Genomic DNA, 20947 nt, shown 5'->3' with positions numbered 1-20947 from the left:
GCGACGGCAAATCGCAATCGTGGAAAAACTGCCACCGATCAGGCGATGACTGGCAGGTTGTTGAAGCTCGTGAACAAACGTGCTGGAATGGAAGACCACGCGATACTGGCAGGTTGTTGAAACTGCGTGAAATTTGCTTGCGTCACAGTTACGTGTTCTTCTCCTTTGAATCGAGGGGCAATTCAGTGGGCCCCGTCACCATACCCTGTTCGAATGATCCACCCTCTACTGTTTGATGTTTTTAACTCGTTTGCAGTGCAAAAGCGGTATGTGAGTTGTGACGCAGACGCCTCCTGTTTTCATTCTACAGGAGACGGGATGGCAGCGGTAGTTCGGGATCTACTAGGAAGTATAATTACAGAAATCAGGCAAGGGCATTTGGTCTAGTGGTATGATTTTCGTTTTGGGTGTGAGAGGTTTCGTGTTGATTCTCGGATTGCATCTTTTATTAGGAGTATTTAGTTTTACACAGACTGCCTGGCACCACACGGTACAGGTCTGTTTAGGTATATCCTTCACAAGTGAGGCATACTCCATAGCTAAAATTTGCCTTAAAAAATTTTCTTTTGCTAAATTGATTGACATGCAATTAAATATCAATATGGATGTCAAAACATAACTCGTTCTCTACTAGTTTCACAAATAACTCGTTCTCTACTAGTTTCACAAAGAATCACAATTTAATTTGCTGCATTGCTGCTAAATTTTGGTTTCAGCGACACCATACGCACCAAAACTATCAAGTGCTGACCTACAGGGTACAGAGAAGAAGAGAGATACTAGAACGCCCTCTAGCTTCATTGATCCAATTTGCTAGCGTTGGCGCCAAGGGAACTGCTGCTCGGCTGGATAGTCTCCTACGGGTCGCTGGCTGCGCCACTGGTTTGCGAGTCGCTCGTCTCTCCCGCCGGGGCCATAGCTGGCAGTGCTGTGGCGCGGGCGGGCGTCCTTGGAAGTGGAACGTGCGGGGCGCCGGCTGGCGGTGCCGCGTCTCGGGCGGGGATTCTTGGAACAGGAGCGGAGCCGACGGGCGGTTCTCTAGCATGTCCGGCGGCGGGTCGCCTCTCGCCACTGGGTACTCCCATCACGTACCGGCTTCATCAATCACAAATCAACACCGAGTACGAGATACTAAATAGCAAATTCACACCGGATACACAGTAATTTAGGATACAAATTGGGGGAAAGGAAGCAAAGACTGGGAATAGCAATCTAGACTGGGTAGAATCAGGGGAGTGGGAACTATAGAATTGGATTTGAGGATGGGGTAGCAGTGGGGAAGAGGAGAGCCGACGCCGTAGCGTTCCTCATTCTGTTCTTCGATGCTTCCTTGGCTAGATGGTTGATTCCCTTTATGTGTTGCATCCTCCAGCAGCCTTTGGGGCCTAAGGTGCCAGCCCACTGCCTTGCCTTGCAGCCCCAGGAGTCCAAAGCCCGTGATATTCTTCCCTCCTCGAGATTCGACTTGTCCCCAAGCCGATGCAAATGCACTCATTCACTGAAGCTTCCACTGAGTTCTTGAACAACTTTTGAATTCTACACTGAATATGAATGAATCCCAGCACCTCTCACCTCTCTCACTAATTCACACTCAAACGCGATCACCACCATATGCAATTCCACCACCCTTCTGTTGCGCAATTCATCACGCCAGTTAGCCCATGGCTTCAACTCCACATGCACCACCTTTACCTTACTGCAGCTCAGTGACAACACAAGAAAGGAAGAACCATCCAATGACCGAGCTATAGCAAGAATAGAAGCAATGGCGTGCGTGCTGGTTTCACCTCCCTTTTGCTGAACACAGAAATGCCAGGAAACTGTGCCATGGGCAGCTTCAGCTTCAATGATTTTCCCATCCGAACACACCAATACTACTATCATCAAACCCAATGAGCTTCAGCTTCAATGATTTTCCCACCTTGAACTAAGAAATCACTCTGCACATCTCCATCATAATATTTGCAAGCCAACACATAGCCTCATTTGCTGTTAAGTGCATAAACACCCTTCTGTTTCAGGACCTCAGCGGCAATTGGCACTGTTGCATTAACAGAGTTGCCGAATATATGGATGAATGCCTCTGAGCTATTGTCCACGACAGCCTCAACAAGTGACTTGGCATCCAGGACGTCCTGATCAATAGCAAAGGAAATAGATGGAACTGCTGAGCCTTTCCCAACAACATGAACTTGATTAAGCATCTTCTGAACCAATGTTGTAGCCTCATCTTCACAGTAGGCTGCGTCGTAGTGTATGGAGAATGCCTCATTCAAGGTGACTGCCAACTCCTTCAGATGCATGCCAACAAGATCAACATCGTTAGAATCCAAGGCCTTGAGGATGTTCCTGACCTTGTTCTCATGCTCAGGGTCCACCATGACACAGTCTGATTCATTAGGAGAAATGGCAGCAGTAAGCTCTGTAATCATCTCTTCCTCATGCATGCCTTTAGCAATAACCCTCAACACTATCTTCTTAAGCTTGTTCATTGCTAAAAAATGCTTCAGCCTTGACCAAACAGCAGAACCAATAGGCTTATCAGGTGCCACAACATCACATATGAAGATTGGCATGGATGCAAGACCATTAGAAACTTCACAATCACCATTGATTTTCTCGGCTACCCCTTGTGAGATCATGTGAAGAAAAATTGGTTTGAATAATAAAATTGGCAGAGCAAAGTGATTTAGCATAATGATATTAGGATGTGCTATCAGAAGTTGGGTATGCTTATGTTAGCGTGATGGTTTTGTTTGGAGTTTGCGTGGTGTTGCGTGAACTGATCTTGAGTCAAGTCGAGAAGAACTTGTACTTGTACTCGTTTGATTTATGTGCAGGTGTTGCTCGAAAACGAACGTTGTTGATGACGGATCGACGAACGAAGTTCAGGAAGGAACTGAGGTTCGGTGACTAGGTTCAGGAGGAACTGAGGTCGTAGTGATCAAGGATGTCATACGGGACGTTCGGGCTAGAGAACAGTGTACGTGAAGACAATGTTGCATGTGTGCGACTAGGTGTGTTGCGGAGAAGAGCAGACGTACGCAAGGTCGTGGACAACCAGATTGTGTGTTCAAATGATAGTCATTCAAGTACATGGCAAGGTCAGACTATAGTCTGATTAGTCGAAGAGTCCAGTCCTATAAGGAATCAAGTGCTAGTCTGAGTTGGACTCGAGCACGAGTTGAATTCGGTTATAGGTGGACGGAAAAAGGGGGATATGAAATATCCATAGTCGATGCGTCGGATGGACGCCAAGTGATTGATAGTTTGATATGGTTTGTGTCCGGGTAGGATACGACCAGGTTGTTTCCAAATCAAGGATGATTTGGAGTGCTATATATTGAGAGGGTCTCGGTCAAGATATGTGCCAGAGCCAAGAACGAGATCAGATTTAGACTTTTGATCTAGGGAGTATATCTATCTAGGGTTTGAAATTTTGTGAACATCCTTATTGGATGCTTTGAAGAGGCATCTTGTAAACTCATCTATGCAATGGAAATCAAGTTTCATAAGTTATTGAGTTGCTGATTCGAGATTTTCTCTCTGTTCTATATTCTGCGTACTTGGTTTTAGTTTTCGATTGATTTTGTGTTTCTATCAATTTTTTCTTGGTTTAATCTATCCAAAAACTTACTAGAATATCTAGTTTTGATCTGAGAAAAATTCAAGTGGCTTTGATACCATCAACTATCACTTTCCCTGTTATCTTCGTATGCTAGGTACGAAATTGCCCTTCTTGTTCGTCCTCCGTCTCGCCTCACCTTCGTCTCCTCCAACCGCCACCGCCCCCAAAATCAGGCAGCCTAATGCCATCCAAGGTCGCCAGCCACCTTGCTGCTGCAATGGCCTTCGAGACTGTGACCCGTTCACCGAGATCGAGTATGTCTCCTATTGTCCTCCGCTTGCGTCCCTTTTCCTACACCGCACGTTCCCAGTTCCGCCCATGGCCTCCATCGTCTTCTGCTGCTTGTGCTGCTCCTAGGCTGATGAAAAACGGGTGCTTTTGGTCTAACGAATGCCATGTTCTAGAAGAGGAATCAATGCTAAAGAAGGAAAATTGATGCAATCGCTAAATGAGAAGGGGAAACCAGAATTGGAGTTGATTGATTGCAAGAGAGGGAAAATTGATGCAATCGCTAAATGAGAATGGGAATCGGGGAAACAGATGCAATCGAAATAGCTAATCTCCTCTAGACGTCGCTCTACCTTGTCTAGCTCTGCTTCCTCATCTGCGACAGTTTTTATTGCCCCTTTTTCTCCCGGCACTCATTTCTTCCTCTCCTCGTTGTCGCATGGGTCAGCTCATTGAAGATCGAGTCAGGTTGGGAGGGTATTAGGGGAAAAGAAGAATAAGGAACGGCACCGTGAAGGAGAAGCTGACATTTTGGTGGTATGGATGAAATAAATTTGAAAGGGTGGTGGTATGAATGGAAGGGGGAAATTTTTTATGGTATTATTGGGTACTACCCTTGGTTTAGTGGTATGAATAAAATTTCCTGATAAACGAAATAGCTAATGCAAAGCTCCAGAAATGGAAGATGCTAGTGGTAGATCAATTTCGAAGGTTGATACCCAGGATTGCTAAAAAAATATGTACAATGATGCAACAACATTCAATGATATCCAGGAGTGCTAAAAAATATGTACATTGTCAGGCAATAGAATGTCCAATGTATTCTATCTCCCACAAGGTTCATGGTGGTGTAAGTTCTGGTTAGAACATATTTGATGGATTATCTTTAGCAATTAAAATATTAAAACTTCATGTTATGGGTGCTTTTTCTCCCAAAAACAATATGCTCTTGATGCCTAGAGCTTTAGTGGACCTGATAATCTATGTACCTTCTTCGCGGTATCTTTTCCGGGAGCCACATCCAACACCAGGGCTGCTTTGGTGTCTCCAGACCAGCTTGCTTTGCTTTTCCTTCCCATAAGTTGCAAATGAAAGTTTCTGCAAAAAATTTATCCAGAGTAACTTGGTTGCATCTCAAACACTAGCATACAAAAGCATCAGCCTATGCAGTATGTATATACCTGTCTCGCTCTCTTGTCAACAGGAGTCCACGTTGGCTCGATGGACGGCACTATGCTCTTTTCATGATTTATACTTGGTTGTACCTTAAAATCCTTTCTTACCCTATGGCTCTGTGCTTTAGTCCCTTCTCTGCCTTTCCCATACTTGTGAGCCCCATTTGAAGGGCTCTGACCCCTCAAAGGAGTGTCTATATTTCTTTGATATCTTAAAGATTCAATAGGACCATACCTGTGAGCCCCATTTGAAGGGCTCTGGTTCCTCAAAGGAGTGTCTACATTTCTTTGATATCTGAAAGATTCGATAGGAGGAGCACTCAGAATTCTAGATGAGCCATCCCTCATTCTTGAATTTGACAATGTTGCTGAAGCATTGCATCTAGATCTCTCCCGGCATGCTCTGCTCTTTTCATTCATTTGTCTTAGATAATCAATTTCCCAGCCTGAGCCTTGTGACGTTCCGTGACAACCAAAATCCTGTTTCAGAAAAGCAAGTGAACTTGCTGGATTCTGCATTATTTGCTCTCTTGATTCATGATATCCGCCGCCCAGATCGTTTCTGCAAGACCTTGTGGCGAAATCCCCATGTATATGACCCTTCCATGTTTGATTTGCACCGCATGAAATATCCCAGTCACCAGGGTTGTTATTGATCTCCAATGCAGTTGGAAATATTGGATGACTGTAAGTTCTGCAGAGTGATGGTCTGCTTTTGGGAAAGGAGCTTTTGATTGGTTGTTCAGCTCCTAATTCAGATTGCCAAGAAAAATTGCATGTGTCCACCATACTACTAGTCCTTTCATTGCATGTTCTCAGATTTGGAGTCAGCCCATTGATGAAATCATCATCTATCATCTGATTCCCAGAGATTGCATTTATATCATGATTTCTTGGCTGATAAGAGACACCTTCACTCCCCATATTCAAACTTTGATTGACAATAAAGACTTCTGGGAGCTCGGGCATTGCATCCTCCATGTGTGAGAATTTCCTCAACTTAGGCGGTGAGAATACATTGTCACGTTCTACATAATCACACAACTGAATAAGAGGATTAGGGCAGACAGCATTAACTGCTACTGAAAAGTCTTGCATGGCACGCTTTTTCTTTTTCTTCGGGGACTGCAACAATGCACTACTGATATCTGAGTCTAAAGAAGAGCATTCAGTCATTACGGACCTTGATTCACCTAGCTCACCAAATTTGCACAAAGCACTGAAGAGAGAAATGCTCTGTGGAGGCAAAAGATACTTTTCAATAGCCTGAGTGCGTTGCTCATGTGACCAACTGAGGAAATCCACAATAGTGCTAGAAGAAAGTATCATGTGTGCAGACAGAGGATTAATTGAAGGGAATGCCATGAGAAAGGATTCAGCCAGGCTTTCTGATTCAGATATATCTGGAGAAGGAGCTTGATTAATCCTAGCTGCATTCCTGATACAATTGAGAATGATTTGATCTGTTGATTTGGGCATTTGTGAGAAGAATAGCTGCAAGTTCATGTCCAGACTAGCAGCTGAAGCATATAGAGAATAAGATGCCTCCATTACAGCAGAAAGGAAGTGGTTTTCTCCCTCAAAGACCTGCAAAAGTAGAATAGACAACAGTTCTGTTACAAAATATCCAAGATAACATAAACAAATAAGACAAACAAGTGTAACATATATGCATTCATAACCTATGAAAGGCATGGCATGGCAACTCTATTAGGGAAAATAAAGGACCTCAACAGGAGTGAAACCAATTACCATTATGCAGCCACTGAAAGGGAAGCTAAGTGACATCAGAATGTTGGTAGCAATATCCTCTATAAAATTTGTTATACCAGATGTTTCCTCTGATATTGTTAATTCACTGTACCCTAAGGTTCTGGTATCATACCATAGTAAACAAACTGCAGCGCTAAGTATTAGGTCCACAGGCAGATCAACATCTCGCTCTACAACCTGCATTCCTCCTTTCTCCAAACCTAGTATCTGCTGATAAGATGATCTTCGGGAGAATATCATATTCTTTCCATGATTTCTAGTATTTACAACAATCACTACCTCATCAGCAGACAATATTCCTGACTTGGTGCTGTCAATTTTCGCATTGAGGGGGAAGTCACTATCAGATTGGTTGTCTTGGGGGAATATCATAACATTGGCAGATACAGAAGAAGTAGAACTACTCTTCTCAACTGCAGGCACAAAGATTTGTGAATTGACTAAGGTTATTTGGTTCGAAGTATTGAGCTGTTCAGCTGCAGGCACAAAGTTATGTGAATCAACAATATTCTTTTCATCCAGATTTCCTTGATCGTGCAGTTGACCATCTACATGAATTTTTTTTGATGAATCAGCAGTGAGATGTTTGCTCAGCTTTTCCTCCAGATGTTGCAGTTGATTTGTTGCCGGTATAAAGTTTAATGAATCAACAATACGCATTTTGTTCATCTTCTCCTGCAAGTCTTTCTGAAGTGTATGCAAAACAGCATCCTGAAAAAGTGAAAATAATAAGCAGGAATGGTTAGGCTCTTCTGTGTTAACAGAAACATTTGCTGCCCTATTAGCCACTGGAGGCCTCCACAGTGTGGACCCTAAAAATGAGTTCCAAACAATTCAAAATGCAATGCATACCACTTACATCATCCAACATGTCAAATCCATGTTCATCAAAACTATGAATCATGGATAAAAAAAAATTAGTAAGGTGACCCACTGACCCTACAAAAATTAGTAGGCTGTATTTTACCTCCATCTCTGGTCTAGGAATTTATGGAACTTAAACTTCGTATGAAAATTGATAAGTTTTATCACCAAAAAAAAAACTTGAATGGGCAATAGAGATACTTAACCAACCACTAATAAACGCTTATACAGCAAACAGCTATAAGTTATGAACAACATGACCAAAATATTTATGAAGATTGAATAAGTGCAAAAAAGTGATTGATAATCACCAATGTGGATTTCAAATCCTGGTCTGTGTGGTTGTCCTCAAGAAGAGCGACTGGAAAGTCATCACCATCCACTTTGACATACAGGAAATGCAGTGGTGGCAAACCATCTAATTTGGGAGCCAGAGATAACAAGGTAGATGATTTATTTGGACATCCGTATTCCAGTATGATGTCAAACTCACTGAAAGGGAATGAAGCTGGAATGTTCCTGCAAGATGAAAACAAATTAATGATATAATATTTGACAACAGACACGCTAAAAACATAAAGCGCACAGGGAAAAAATGTTGTTCACAAAAAATGACAATGAGCTTTTACTCTTAAAGTTATGTTTTTTGTATTGTGTATACATGGGTGTATATGTGATCTCTAAGATGTTACACCATGCAATATCTGCATGTGCATCAAAATTTTCAAAGCCTCAAAGTGTTTTGTGATATCAGTTAATCATCAGTAAGAATAAAAAGGTCACAAGATGACCCAATGAGTTAGCAGGCAACTTACTCACATAAATATGCTTCTAGGTTAATCTGTCAAATAGTAAGTAACAAAAGAAGGCTGAGCATGAACAGTTGATGTAATTCATACACTTCTGCTCACCAAAATGAATTTCAAATTTGGCCTTGAGATTCACATACAGTTCAAAATGATGTGAAGTTCCGTAAACAAAAGATGTGAAGCATTCACCTAGTTTGAAATTAAAACCATAATGTTATAGTTTCTTGTGATATTGTGATTTAGTAGTCCCATAATAGACTAGCTTATTTTAACATCTCGAAAACAAACAAAAAACATGAGGACCTGGAGTAGGCAATAAAAACATGCTTACTGCGATATTGCAAAGAGAGCTGATTGCATCCTGCCAGAAAGTAGACATTATTGGACTAATCACTAGTACATATAACAATTGGTGAAATTATGTCACCAGTCATAACCATATCACTTGTGATCCTACCAACATTATGTCTTTGGGATCCTTCAATGGAAACATATATTTTTATACATCTTTTATTGTATATGAATAATGGCATACCATGCTTAAGGACACATCAATATGAAGTTCTCATGAAGATTAAGTGGCTAACCACAAGAACCAAAAAAATATGCTTCTAAAATTAATTTGATTTGTAGTAAGGAAACTGAACAGACAAGTAAATGGAGCAGATAATTGGCTTGAATGCAATCTAGTTTGAATTCCTGTGGACTTACTTGTTATCTAGCAGAATGCAATCTGATTTCCATAATTCTTCCAGAACCCAAGTTTTAGAGTTTCTCTTGCTCACAGGATCTGAATAAATTGCAGAAGGGTATTTTCCTAGCTCAACAAATGTTATCTTCATGGAAGTTAGCTTTTGACCCAATGGCAGCCAGAAAGCTCTATCAGCAACTATAAGGATCTTTTGGCCGATTTGGGCATTCGATCTCAGGATTGTCTCGATGTCAGACAATGACGGATGGGACTCAAACAGTTGCTTCTCAGCTTTCAACCGTGCGTCACCAATGCAACATTGAATATTTCTTAACCTCCCAGGAATATTTTCGAAGCTTCCAGTCAAATTGCCTATGTACAGATGGGCAGCATGCAGACCAAAGAAACATAGGTAATATGCAACCTGCTTCAATGCATACAGTACAATAAGCTCCATCTTATCTTCGTTTTTACAGTGATTAAGCAAGCCTTCTGAACCTTCTCCAGTTATCAGTTCAAGAAGTTTCTGTTTCGAAATGCTTAAATCTTGCCCATCTGAGAAAGAATGTCTGAAATATACGCTTTCTCGAAAAGCAGACGTATAGCTTAGATGGATGTCTTTGATAAGGCCTCGGATAAGATCTGAGAGGCCGACAGGATGAATTTCTATGAGTTTCTCAACTTTAGGTCTGGTTGAAAAAGGAACTGCTTGCTGTTTTGAAGAGGGGATGTCTAAAGTAGCAACATTCTTGTTAGTTTTTACTTTATTATTGCCGTTCCTAACATTCAAGTAGAAGTTTAGGTCATTCGACTGTGACACTGACTCAAACAAGGAAGATGCCTTCTCTGAACTCGGTTTCCCCCTGTGGCTATGACCTCTACTATCACTTTCCTGCCTGTGCTTCTGAGCTGCTTTCAAATTAGCTGGTGTATCATGAAATATAGGCACAGGAACATTAAGCTCATTCTGCTTGTCCTCATGTTGAAGCTTTGCACTTCTCTGAAAATCCTCCAGAAAATCAATGTCAAGCGCTGATATCTGCTGAGAACTAATTTGAAGCTCAGAACTTAAACTGCAAGGTTTAACCTCCTCAACCATGCTCGCATAAGTAGAGCAGATCTCCCGGTTGCATGGCCCTTCCGATATAAGATGCCAATCCAAATAAATTTCATCTGCTGCCGATAGAGGAAGTGGTTTCAGGGAGCATAGTACTTCTTCTATAGGGGGTAGCAAAGATCTCATTGCTTTATCATCAGTTAGAATAGGCGTAGGTAGTGATTTGAATGTATCATCAACTAAAGCCAACTCAGAGCTAACCACTGATTCATAGAAACGTCTTGCTGGATTAAAATCATCTTTGAATATTTCATCAGATGTATTCATCTCAGCTTTGTCTGACTGAACAAGCATCTTGAAGACATCATCAGAAGGATCATCAATGATCTCTACCTCCTCCAAAAGAATGGAGCAAGGCAAGCGTGAACAGGTCCCATCAGGCTTCAGAGGGTATAATGCTGACTTTTTCTCGACTAGAATATTATCATTGATCCTCACAAGATCCATTTCTGCTACAGCCTTCGCTGTTATTGGTTTATCTGCTCGATAGTCCACACGTGGGACATCCTCGCAAACAAAGGCCAACATGTCCATATCGCATGATTTCAAGAACTCAGTTGAGTCAAATGCTGGATGATGAACTTGTGCTCCATCATTTAAGTGTTCGATAATATTAAGAAAAATATTGGATATCGCTGCCTTAGTTGGACATTCATCAAGCTCCCAAGAATTCCTACTAACCTCCAGTTGAGGTATTATTATACCAGGATCTAATCCTGCAATTTCCAAGCAGTAGCCATCTCTTGCATAAGAACAGTCCTCATCATCGTCATGTTTTACAGGGATTTTTTCTACTTGATAAATTGACTCTGTAAGTTCAGCTGGATATGTTATTGTTGTCTCAGTGTCAATATCAATAAAATCCTGTGAGAAATTAAACAGAAGTTTAGAGTCTATGAGAACACTTTGCATAATAAAATGGTACGAGTGTGATGCTTTGAGTTAAAAAAATCAAAAGGGAGTCAAATCAACAAACGGGCATCATAATCAGCAGGTGTAAACATCTTCAACTGACTTGCATGTTTCCATTTGAAATTCTGATTTGATAGTTATAAGATATTGTTACATATACAGATTGGTGACGGGGAGGATGTACATTCTTTGCTTTTGAAACCACGGACATGAAAAGTAGGACTTAAGAGGCAACCCTGTTTACTTCTGAAGTCACGGACACGAGACTGAGGAGGAAACCTTACGTTATGTTATCATGCACGTATCATGAGTGATGTATTATGTGCACATTAATATTATAAGTGTGACAGTATAGAGTATAAAAATGGAAGTACCACAAGGTCCACAACCATAAAATTTGTTTGAAGACAGTATGTCTTAGTGATCCCAATTAACATGCAACATGCCAAGAGCTTGTGGATCTAAGCACAATATTTTCATCTATCTCTCAAAAGTCAAAACTAAACTGCAGCTCCAAACATAAATGTGGATTGCAGAGTAGTAAACTGCTAAAGGTAAGATGGGATGATGTAAAGTACCAGATGGATTTTCACATCTGGGACACCAAACGATAAGGTGACACCACCATCCGATTCTTCACCACCAAGTGATGCAATTTTGCTCTGCAAAACCTTTGGAACCACGAAACAACAGAGTATGAGCCAGAGTAGGAAACTACATAAAAGTATAGGCAATATCACTTAGATGCATCTTACCGGCAGGATATCGACCTCTATAACCTCAAACCTTAGCTCCTTCAACAGCTCCCATCGCTAACACCACATTATGCAGAAATCACACATAATTCTCCTACGAAACAATCACACAGCATAAAAAAAGCAGAAACTTCGATCACCTTCGTAATATCGGAGGCCTCCGAACCGGACCCCTCTTCCTTCTCACTTTTCTCGCAGCAGATCTCATTCAATCCCTTGAGTACACACACACACACACTCATGTTCAGAAATGCTGCACGAAAAAAAGTCAAGCCTAAAAGGTGCACGGAATCCAAACATGAAGCTTCACTTGCCTTAGGGATGTCGAGTGCAACATGCTCCGTCGAGCTAAAACCCTTGCCATTCCCGCCCCTGTCGTAGAGGTAATCATCCAGTCCCTGCGATAAACCCCCGAGTTGTTGCGACTCACAAATGCCACAAAATTCCGCACATAGAAGCACGGAATTGACCAAAGCTACACAAAGTGCCAGTTCACCACCAATCCGGGCTGCCGTCACTGAACCCACACGACTAGAGGACGATAACCCCGAAGGCGCGGCGGGCTCACCTCGTCGGCGGCGGGGATATGCGGCACAGGCAGGGGCCGCGGGATGATGGCAGCGAGGAACTCGGAGAGCGCGGTGGCGACGGGGAGCGAGTCGAGATCATCGCCGGCGACGCTCGCGGCGGGGAGGAAATCGGCGGGGAAGGGGAATGGGGCGGGGAGGTGGTGATCGGGAGGAAGGTTCGGGACGGGGAGGGAGGGGAAGGGCAAGGACGCTAGGGCTAGGGCCTGGTCGAAGGCGGCAGCAGCCGACGGCGACGGCGCGAAGTAGTCGGTGGCGAGGAAGCGGGCCCGCATGGTGAGGCGCCGGGGGAAGGAGGCGGCGGAGAACTGGCTGTTGATTTCGAAGATTCAAAATTCGAATACGTACCAGTTTGTAACGGGCCAAACTTCTAGAAGCCAGTATTAGGCTGAAATTCAGTTCACTTTCATGTCTGGCCCAAAGCCACCGGTCGATACTCCCTTCGTTTTTCAATATATTTGCATTTTAAAGTATTTTAATATGATATTAATTTTATAAAAATTGATAATATATTATAAAAAATAACAATTAAAATTTAATTTTGATGATTTTTTCAAAAAAATCTTACATTCTTAGACAGAGAAGTATTTACTATCATGGGAAACACTTAACAAAGAACACAAAATTCAAATGCTTCTGTCTGACCATGTCTTCTCCTAGGAGTTTGGCACATGCATGCATGCGATCTCCTACGCCACGTGGACGCACCCTCCTGAGCCAGCGGCATGAAAGCAGCGTTCTCTAGTGACTCCCGTGCTAGATGCCTATCGCGTAGCGCTCACCCCTGTTCTTCTCTTCCAGGAGGCAAATCCAACCAGCCAAAGACACCGACGCGTTGAGAGCCAGAGACGAGCAATAAGTTCTGCCTCTGATTACGTGGGCGCTGGACAGGCGCGCAACCACTAGGCAATGGCCATGGCGGCAGCCGCTGTGGTCCCGGGCGGCCGGCGTTGGAGCAAGGGCGCAGGGTCTGTGTCGCCGATGACCACGGTCATCTTCCTCTTTTTCTTCGGAGTGACTTCAAACGGATGTGAATCGTTGGATCTGAAATAAAATTAAAGATACTGTTTGTTCTCTTACGAAAGAAAGCTTCTACGTTAAGTTTATGAGACGGATGGTGATTTACTGTTTAGAGGATTTGGATCCCCATTTCATATAGTCCTAATAATAATTGGTATAGGAGCCGAATCATGTTTCTTTCTTCTCTGATTTTACTGAACTGATGATGCATGAGTAGCCATCCTTCCTCTGCATTATTTAACATGCGTGCATCTGTCAATCACCAATCTAGATCAGTGGTGCTCAAAGCCCGTAGGTAAGCTGAAAATTTCCCTAAAGTAACAGTTACATACTCTGTTCTTGTGTTCTTCTTTGCAACACAAACTTGTAGGAATAAAATGCGATGCGCCATTGATCAGTTCATGCTTTTTCTTAATAAAAATGCATTTTTTAATAATTCTAACAGAAATAAGGTAACTAAAATTTCAAAAGAAAGAAACCAACCCCGCAGGACACTCGGCTCGTCACAACCGTTGATCATCGTCTTGATCTCCCTGCGGGCAATCCTGACCGCAAAGCAGGGCACCGCCATCCCGGCGATCCCCGCCGACCCGCCACCGCCGCGGCCGACTTACTCCCTCTCCTGCTCGGGGCCGCCCCTCCCGCGCGACCCGGCCATCCCTAAGAACATCTCCCAGACCCTCGACTTCGCGCTCTTCCCCAACTCCACCTCCACCTGCGCCGCCGTCCCCGACCCGCCGCCAACGCCTCCTCCTCCTGCCCTGCCTACTTCCGCTTCATCCACGAGGACCTCCACCCATGGCGCGCCACGGGGTGATCACCCGCGCAATGGTGGACCCTGCGCGCGCTACCGCGAACTTCCGCCTCGTCGTGATCCGGGGGGGCGCCTACGTCGAGCGCATCGCGCCGGCATTCTAGACGCGCGACCTCTTCACCATCTGGGGCATCCTCCAGCTGCTCTGCCGCTACCCCGGACGCGTGCCAGACCTCAATCTCATGTTGGACTGGGTCGACTAATCCGTCGTACGCGCTGACCAGTACGAGGGGGAGAACGCCACCGTCATGCCGCCACTCTTCCGCTACTGCGGCGATGAGGAGACACTCGATATCGTCTTCCCGGACTGGTCCTTCTGGGGCTGGTAAGCAACTGCTCCTGGCTTCCTTTTCTTTTTGGTCTAAAATTATTTATGATTTTTGGTGCATCTGCATGTTTATATCAGTATTCACTGCATTCCTTGTTGGTAACACGGCGGATGCAGTGAGAAACAAATGCAAAAGATCATTGAAATTTCTTTTGGTTGTGCTTTGATATTCAGATGAAACAGTTAAATAATTGTCTGTGATGATAGGCCTGAGATTAACATCAAGCCATGGGATGCTCTGCCGAAGGAATTGGATAGCGGCAACAAGAGGGTGAAGTGGTTGGATAGAGAACCTTATGCTTACTGGAAAGAGAATCCAGATGCTACAGCTACAAGGCAAGAGCTAGTTAAGTGTAATGTCTCCAGTAAGCAATAATGGAATGCACGGATTTACAAACAGGTACTTTGTTTTTGTTTATGTTACCTTGCAGTTTGATATGTTTTCTCTTCCCACAATTAGACTTTCAATATATAGTCAGATTCCATTGCCCATAAAATGTTGAAATCCTTCTGAATTAGTGCTGGTAATGCTGAATAATGATTGATTAGCTCGTTCATTTTTATTTTCATTTAGGATTGGTTAAAAGAGATCAAGGCAGGATACAAACAGTCGGATTTGGCTAGTCAATGCACCAACAGGTTTGCTTTCTTTTGTTGAAGACAAGTTAAGATTATTTCGTTCTGTCGGTAGCTCTGAGCTTCTTTCCTTGGGTGACAGGTACAAGATCTATATTGAAGGATCAGCATGGTCAGTCAGCGAGAAGTATATTCTAGCTTGTGTTTCAATGACACTAGTGGTTACACCAAAATACTATGATTTCTCTTCAAGGGTTCTGATGCCCATGCAGCATTATTGGCCAGTTAGGATGACAATTAGTGCAGCTCCATAAAATGTGCTGTTGATTGGGGCAATTCTCACAAGCAAAAGTTTTTTTTTCTATACCTTTTACATATCAGTAATGATTTTTTGCTACACAAGTTGGCAGATATGAATGATCATAACATACTCTTGCTGATTTGTATGAATTGAAACACATTGGTTATAAGCTGCAATTTGTCGTCTGAACTGAGGTGATACTCCTAGTGTCAACTATATAAATCAAACTACCACGGTTCATGGTAAACATGATACTAGGCAGCTTTTTGTCAGATAAATTTATAGCGTCTAATATTATGCAGAGATGTTGATGTCCTTTCCATATTTTAAGTAGAAGCAGATTGAGCAGTATATAACACCAGCATTTTCCCTGCTGTATTATATGTTATAACTGAAAGTTCTGTACTGTAACCAAAGCATACATCAAAGCAAGCATGGAAAAAACTAACTATTCAAAAACCTGTCAAAAGGAAGTCATCAATTTTGGTACTTGTCTAGTCCTTAGTGAACTAGATTTTACTTTCATTTTCACAAGTAATGATCATATTGGAGTTAAGAACACGACTTTTCTTTAATAGAGGACATTTTGTTATGTACTTCTGTGACAGTTTTGCATCTCCCCACATCTTTACTTCAAATGTAGGCACAAAGAATCGGAAATCAAGCAAGCAACTTCATTCAACAAGAGCTTCGCATGTACGATTACATGTTTCACCTCTTAACTGAGTACGCCAAGCTCCTAAGATTCAAACCAACTAAACCACCTAAAGCTGTTGAGATCTGTTCCGAGTCTTTGGCTTGCCAAGCTGTAGGCCGCGAGAAGAAGTTCATGGAGGACTCCATGGTGAGGTCTGCCAATGATGCTGGCCCATGTGATCTGCCTCCTCCTTTCAGCCCTGAGGAATTGAAAGCGCTGCAGCGTAGGAAAGAGAAGTCAACGAAGCAGATCGAAACATGGGAACAAAAAGCTTCCAAGCCTGTGGAATACCCATACTTTTCCCTCCCCAGAGACATGCATACAAAATGCATGGTACATACCATTCTTTGTAATGGTAATAATCACAGGCATTTCTTATCTGATCGAATTAAATGTGTAACATCTAGAGAAGTTACGGGTGGTTCTGGTTCTCTCCTAATCTCTTCTCCTTCTTACTTGTTGAACAAATGATTTCTTGTGCTCTTTATGTTTCTACATTCTGGTTTAGCTGTAGTAATATTACTTGGCAATCCTATAACGAAATCTTTGAATCCTGTTGAAAAGTATCATGAGAAAGTTCTGGAAATAAATTCCTTATTCTTTATTTAACCTTTTGACAAAGTGAATTCGGCAGTATTTTATAGACTGGTGCTACCAACATTTTGTCAAAGACCAACGTGGGTACACTGTTATCAGATCTCACTTACACTGTGCACCTTTTTTCTTCCAGACGCTGCAACAAGCAATAAAAGGGTTGCACCATTGTTGCAACAAAAATAAAATTGTGCAACATTTCCAAACGCTACTTGCAATAATTTTTCAAGTTTTTAACACTGACCATTTTTACCACGGTGGCACAAGGTCAAAACTGAATACCCTCGTGTATGTGTGAATAGCGGCTCGTGCACTAGAACATAAAGCACGGTAGAGTATCCACACCTCTTCACCAAGAGGCGGTTTCCACATTGGATGAATCACTTAGCATGCAAAGTATCAGTCTATTTTTTCTTTTTAGCACAATGAATAATGCTGGAGCCGTGCTTTAACATTGTTATGATATCCAACTCGCAAGCCACAATATTCACAAGCCGTGCTTTGAATCTGACAACGAAAAAAAAACATATCCACGAAATTCACAAAGCACCCAACATATCCACAATTCACAAGCCACAATATCAAAGGAACCATTCTGTTTATATGCGCAAAAGGATGCAAATAATTAGTCAAAAAAATTCACAATACAATAGGCTAGACCTCAGGTCACTAGCAAGCTGATAAAAGCAAATATTTAGGGACACGGATGATTTATTGACTGGCTAAAGTATCTAATACGAATTAGAGAATTACAATAGGCATCAGATCCTACGATAAACAGACCATGAGTTATACAATAGCTAGCACGACAGAGAACACGTACATTTTTTAATTCTCGACAGAAAAGCCAAACAAGATAAATGACTACATTCATCTCTTCATGAGGAAGCCTAGTAGTATTCCCAGAATAGCAACCGCCAGTAGAGAAACTAATGAGAAACCACCGTGCTGCCTGCTGATGTCACGCCTTAGAAGATCCTGTTAAGTTACAATTGAAGATACAATAAGACTTTGTCTGTATTGCCACCGAAGTTGATCCAATTATTCAAATTTCATTCATGCAAAAAGCAATACAACAATATATGAATATGTACATATTAGTTTATTGATATGCAGTTCTGCACTCGTTCATGAAATCCAAAACGAAAAAAAATTAATAAAATGAAGGAAGATACAAAAAGTCAAGATATGTGTAGCCCATGTAAAAAGGATGCACGAAAAAGGAACCTATGGGAAATCTTGTACTGATTATTTAGAGAGAAATGCGCAAATTATCAACAAAGCTATACCACAAGTTTGTCTAGCCTACGTAAATAAAATCTGAATATAGTGCTAAAAGCTAAAGCAAAATATTGCGTTTGAGTCCAAAACTGTTTGCATAATAAGCTTAAAACCGACTGACCAGTTCTTCTCGGAGCTTGTTGTTCTGTTCAATAGCAGAACTTTTCTCCTCCATCAGCTTTGATATCAAAGCAAATGGCTACAAAGAGATAGATACAGCATATCAGGACTCAAGATATTACACTTTGGCATCCGTGGCGCCTACTACTTAAGGCCTAAATTACTTTCTTAACAATCCTTAGCTGGAATGCTGAAGAATTCAATGCAGATAGAATGCTAACTCACGCAAGCTTTATGAAATGTTTGGTTAATACAAGAGGATAGGATATCTGTGAATTACATCTAAACATTCATACATTTAAAGGACCAATAATTGATGCACATCAATAGTAATAAGGCAGAACACAATAAATCAAAAGATTACATAGGTGCTGTGAGAAGAAGATTGATCAAATATAGTTCAATCAACTAGGCATTCAGTTATCACAGAATGTGAGTTTGAGCAAAAAAAAAAAAGGTTATAATAGAAGACTGCAAACTGATGGCATAACTGTTGATTCAACAGTTGGAAGAAAGCTGATTGAATGTTTTATGAGAAATTAGTTAGTATATATGTCATTTGCAAAATGGGAAATAATAAGAAAACTGTATATTCCATGTCAACCTCTCCCAGTAGAATGCTCTTAGATGAACTTAGACAGAGCATCTCTAATTTATGAATCTTTTCTACCAGTTTTCATCCAGTGCCTAATCAAAACTGGAATTGGCTCAAGCGATATTTCTAGAGTAACTGTTAACTCTATCTAGTTCAGTGCAATATTTATGTGAATGGCTTGATTATGAGAAACAACAAATTTATAACCTTTGAAGTCTGGGACTCTGGGTCTGTAAAGTACTACCTCTAGAATAAGAAGTAGATACAGCTTGACAAGTTTTATAAAAAAGAGGTTCACCTCAGATGTTATTTTCTCTGGTTCTTTAGAATCTTTTGTTGCCTGAAAAGAAAGAACAGCTCTCAGTTTCAGAAGGTGTACATTAGGTAGGATGGATGCAAGTGCACAAAGTAATCTGTAAGGCAGTAACAAAAAACAACTACAACTTCTCTATAAAACACTTGGGGGTTAAGAGTTGGCTCAAATCACAAACAATCATGGATTGGCTGTAATTAAAGAACTAACAACCACTCCAAGATTAAAGTTTCACCTCTTGATAACTCAAACTGCCCAGAGAACCATCTTCTGACCCCTCATTTATGGAGGATGGTGTGACGTAAACAACCTTCAGCCTCACTTCATCAACCACATTACCTGATTCTTTGGTAAACTACACAAACCCCGATAAGAATAAGACAAAGAAAATTGCCGACATAAGCTAAAATGCTGAAATGATAAGGGCAGTAAAACGTGACTTACCATGTCTCCGGTGATATCCTTCAGTGCGATGTCCTTGCCCACAATGGCGCTCTGAACAAGGAATTTGTCCTTGCATTGCATGTCCGGTGGCGCTTCGCGCTGTGCTTGCATTGTAACTGTATCCGATAATTCACGGTGTGTATAAGATGTTAGCATAAAACCAGTTATTTCAGGATAAATTAGTGATCGACTAGAGTAATTCACAAAATTACCAACAACATCAGCTGTGGACCGCGGTGCCACAATTCCATTGTTTGGCCGAACACAATACTTCTTTGGACTCGTCGTCTTAACCTACAGTCCCAATATTGCACGAATTCAGCCCCTACCATGCCATTTTGCCAGAATTATAGGGTTTGCTTAACTTTTGCAGGAAAATTTCACGAGAGAGATTTGTTTACCTTGAACGCTACTTGCTCATCTGTCTTGTTCGTCAGCTGCAGCGAGCACGAGATCTGCTTCTTCAACTCGACTGCATGATTCATAGAGAAAACAAGAAGAGGAAAATTACCAAACAAGGGAACAGTATCTGTACGATAACAGATTATAATAAAATAGTATTTCAAAATTCAGAAAAGAAACCTCAAAATGACGGGAAACCAGGAAATGGGAAAATTTGGGAACCCGAGAAACGTCTCATATAAATTTCTTGAATGGAAGAACCTCAGCACAGCGCATCAAAATTCCCCGGAATCCCATCGAAACCACCGCGATTAACGACAGAAACTTCAAGACAATCGTGAGGAAGTGATAAGAAAAGAGAGAGACGTACATGGGAACCGGAGCTCGATGGGGTCGATCCAGAGCAGGTCCCCGGACTCGGAGCTCATCTTGGACAGAGCACTCCTAGACAATCAAACGGGATGCAATCCGTACTTGTGGGAGCCGGTTTTCGAAATTTTGGAATTTTATTTCCCCTCCTCTCCCCTTTGCTCCGTCTCCAACTATATTCCTGAGCAGAGGAGGAAGCGGAGGAAAATGGGGACCCTTGGAATCGGGAAAATTCGGATTTCGGAAGGGGCGAGAAGCGAACGATGCTGCTGACGCTATGAAAACGGACGGGTACTTAAAAAAACTAACCGATTTTATTTTCACAGTTACCCTCAAAATAAAAATGAGAAAAAAAACAGATAGGACTAAGAAATATCGGAATATAGAAAATAAAATAATCCGAATAGAAACACACAGATATCGATCAGAAACTGATAATTCAAATTAAAAACACGATTAAAAAAACAAACTTCAAGTATCGACACGATATATAATTAATTCCTACTAATAAAAGTAATTTATATCATATACAGATAGATCACATAATGACAACA

General features: G+C 41.8%; 2 protein-coding genes and 1 pseudogene across 3 annotated transcripts; 1 reads left to right on the top strand and 2 right to left on the bottom strand.

Moving 5' to 3' along the window:
• Window positions 1-3863: 3863 nt before the first annotated feature.
• LOC133921672 (protein SHORTAGE IN CHIASMATA 1 homolog) lies at window positions 3864-12932 on the bottom strand. Its single transcript, XM_062366648.1, has 10 exons — window positions 12521-12932; window positions 12267-12350; window positions 12093-12167; window positions 11953-12009; window positions 11776-11868; window positions 9189-11149; window positions 7980-8187; window positions 6784-7515; window positions 5038-6618; window positions 3864-4954 (listed from the first exon to the last, which is right to left on the bottom strand). Exons 1-10 carry the CDS (start codon window positions 12812-12814, stop codon window positions 4838-4840), a joined length of 5202 nt encoding a protein of 1733 aa, XP_062222632.1. The 5' UTR covers window positions 12815-12932; the 3' UTR covers window positions 3864-4837.
• Window positions 12933-14056: 1124 nt separating this feature from the next.
• On the top strand, window positions 14057-16882 carry LOC133921671 (uncharacterized; annotated as a pseudogene).
• Window positions 16883-17450: 568 nt separating this feature from the next.
• LOC133921670 (vesicle-associated protein 1-1-like) lies at window positions 17451-20663 on the bottom strand. 2 transcript variants are annotated; one of them, XM_062366645.1, is made up of 8 exons: window positions 20395-20662; window positions 20024-20094; window positions 19835-19916; window positions 19623-19738; window positions 19414-19533; window positions 19164-19205; window positions 18272-18349; window positions 17451-17847 (listed from the first exon to the last, which is right to left on the bottom strand). In XM_062366645.1, exons 1-8 carry the CDS (start codon window positions 20450-20452, stop codon window positions 17740-17742), a joined length of 675 nt encoding a protein of 224 aa, XP_062222629.1. In that variant the 5' UTR covers window positions 20453-20662; the 3' UTR covers window positions 17451-17739. The 2 variants fall into 2 exon arrangements, with proteins under 2 accessions (XP_062222629.1, XP_062222630.1); XM_062366646.1 differs by lacking the exon at window positions 18272-18349 and having other exon boundaries at window positions 20395-20663.
• Between the last annotated feature and the right edge of the window lie 284 nt (window positions 20664-20947).

The sequence above is a fragment of the Phragmites australis genome, chromosome 6 (genome assembly GCF_958298935.1).
Source record: "Phragmites australis chromosome 6, lpPhrAust1.1, whole genome shotgun sequence".
In the NCBI taxonomy this organism is placed as follows: Eukaryota; Viridiplantae; Streptophyta; class Magnoliopsida; order Poales; family Poaceae; genus Phragmites; species Phragmites australis.
Note: the sequence above shows the minus strand (reverse complement) of the source record. Positions and strands in the feature narration are given on the sequence as shown.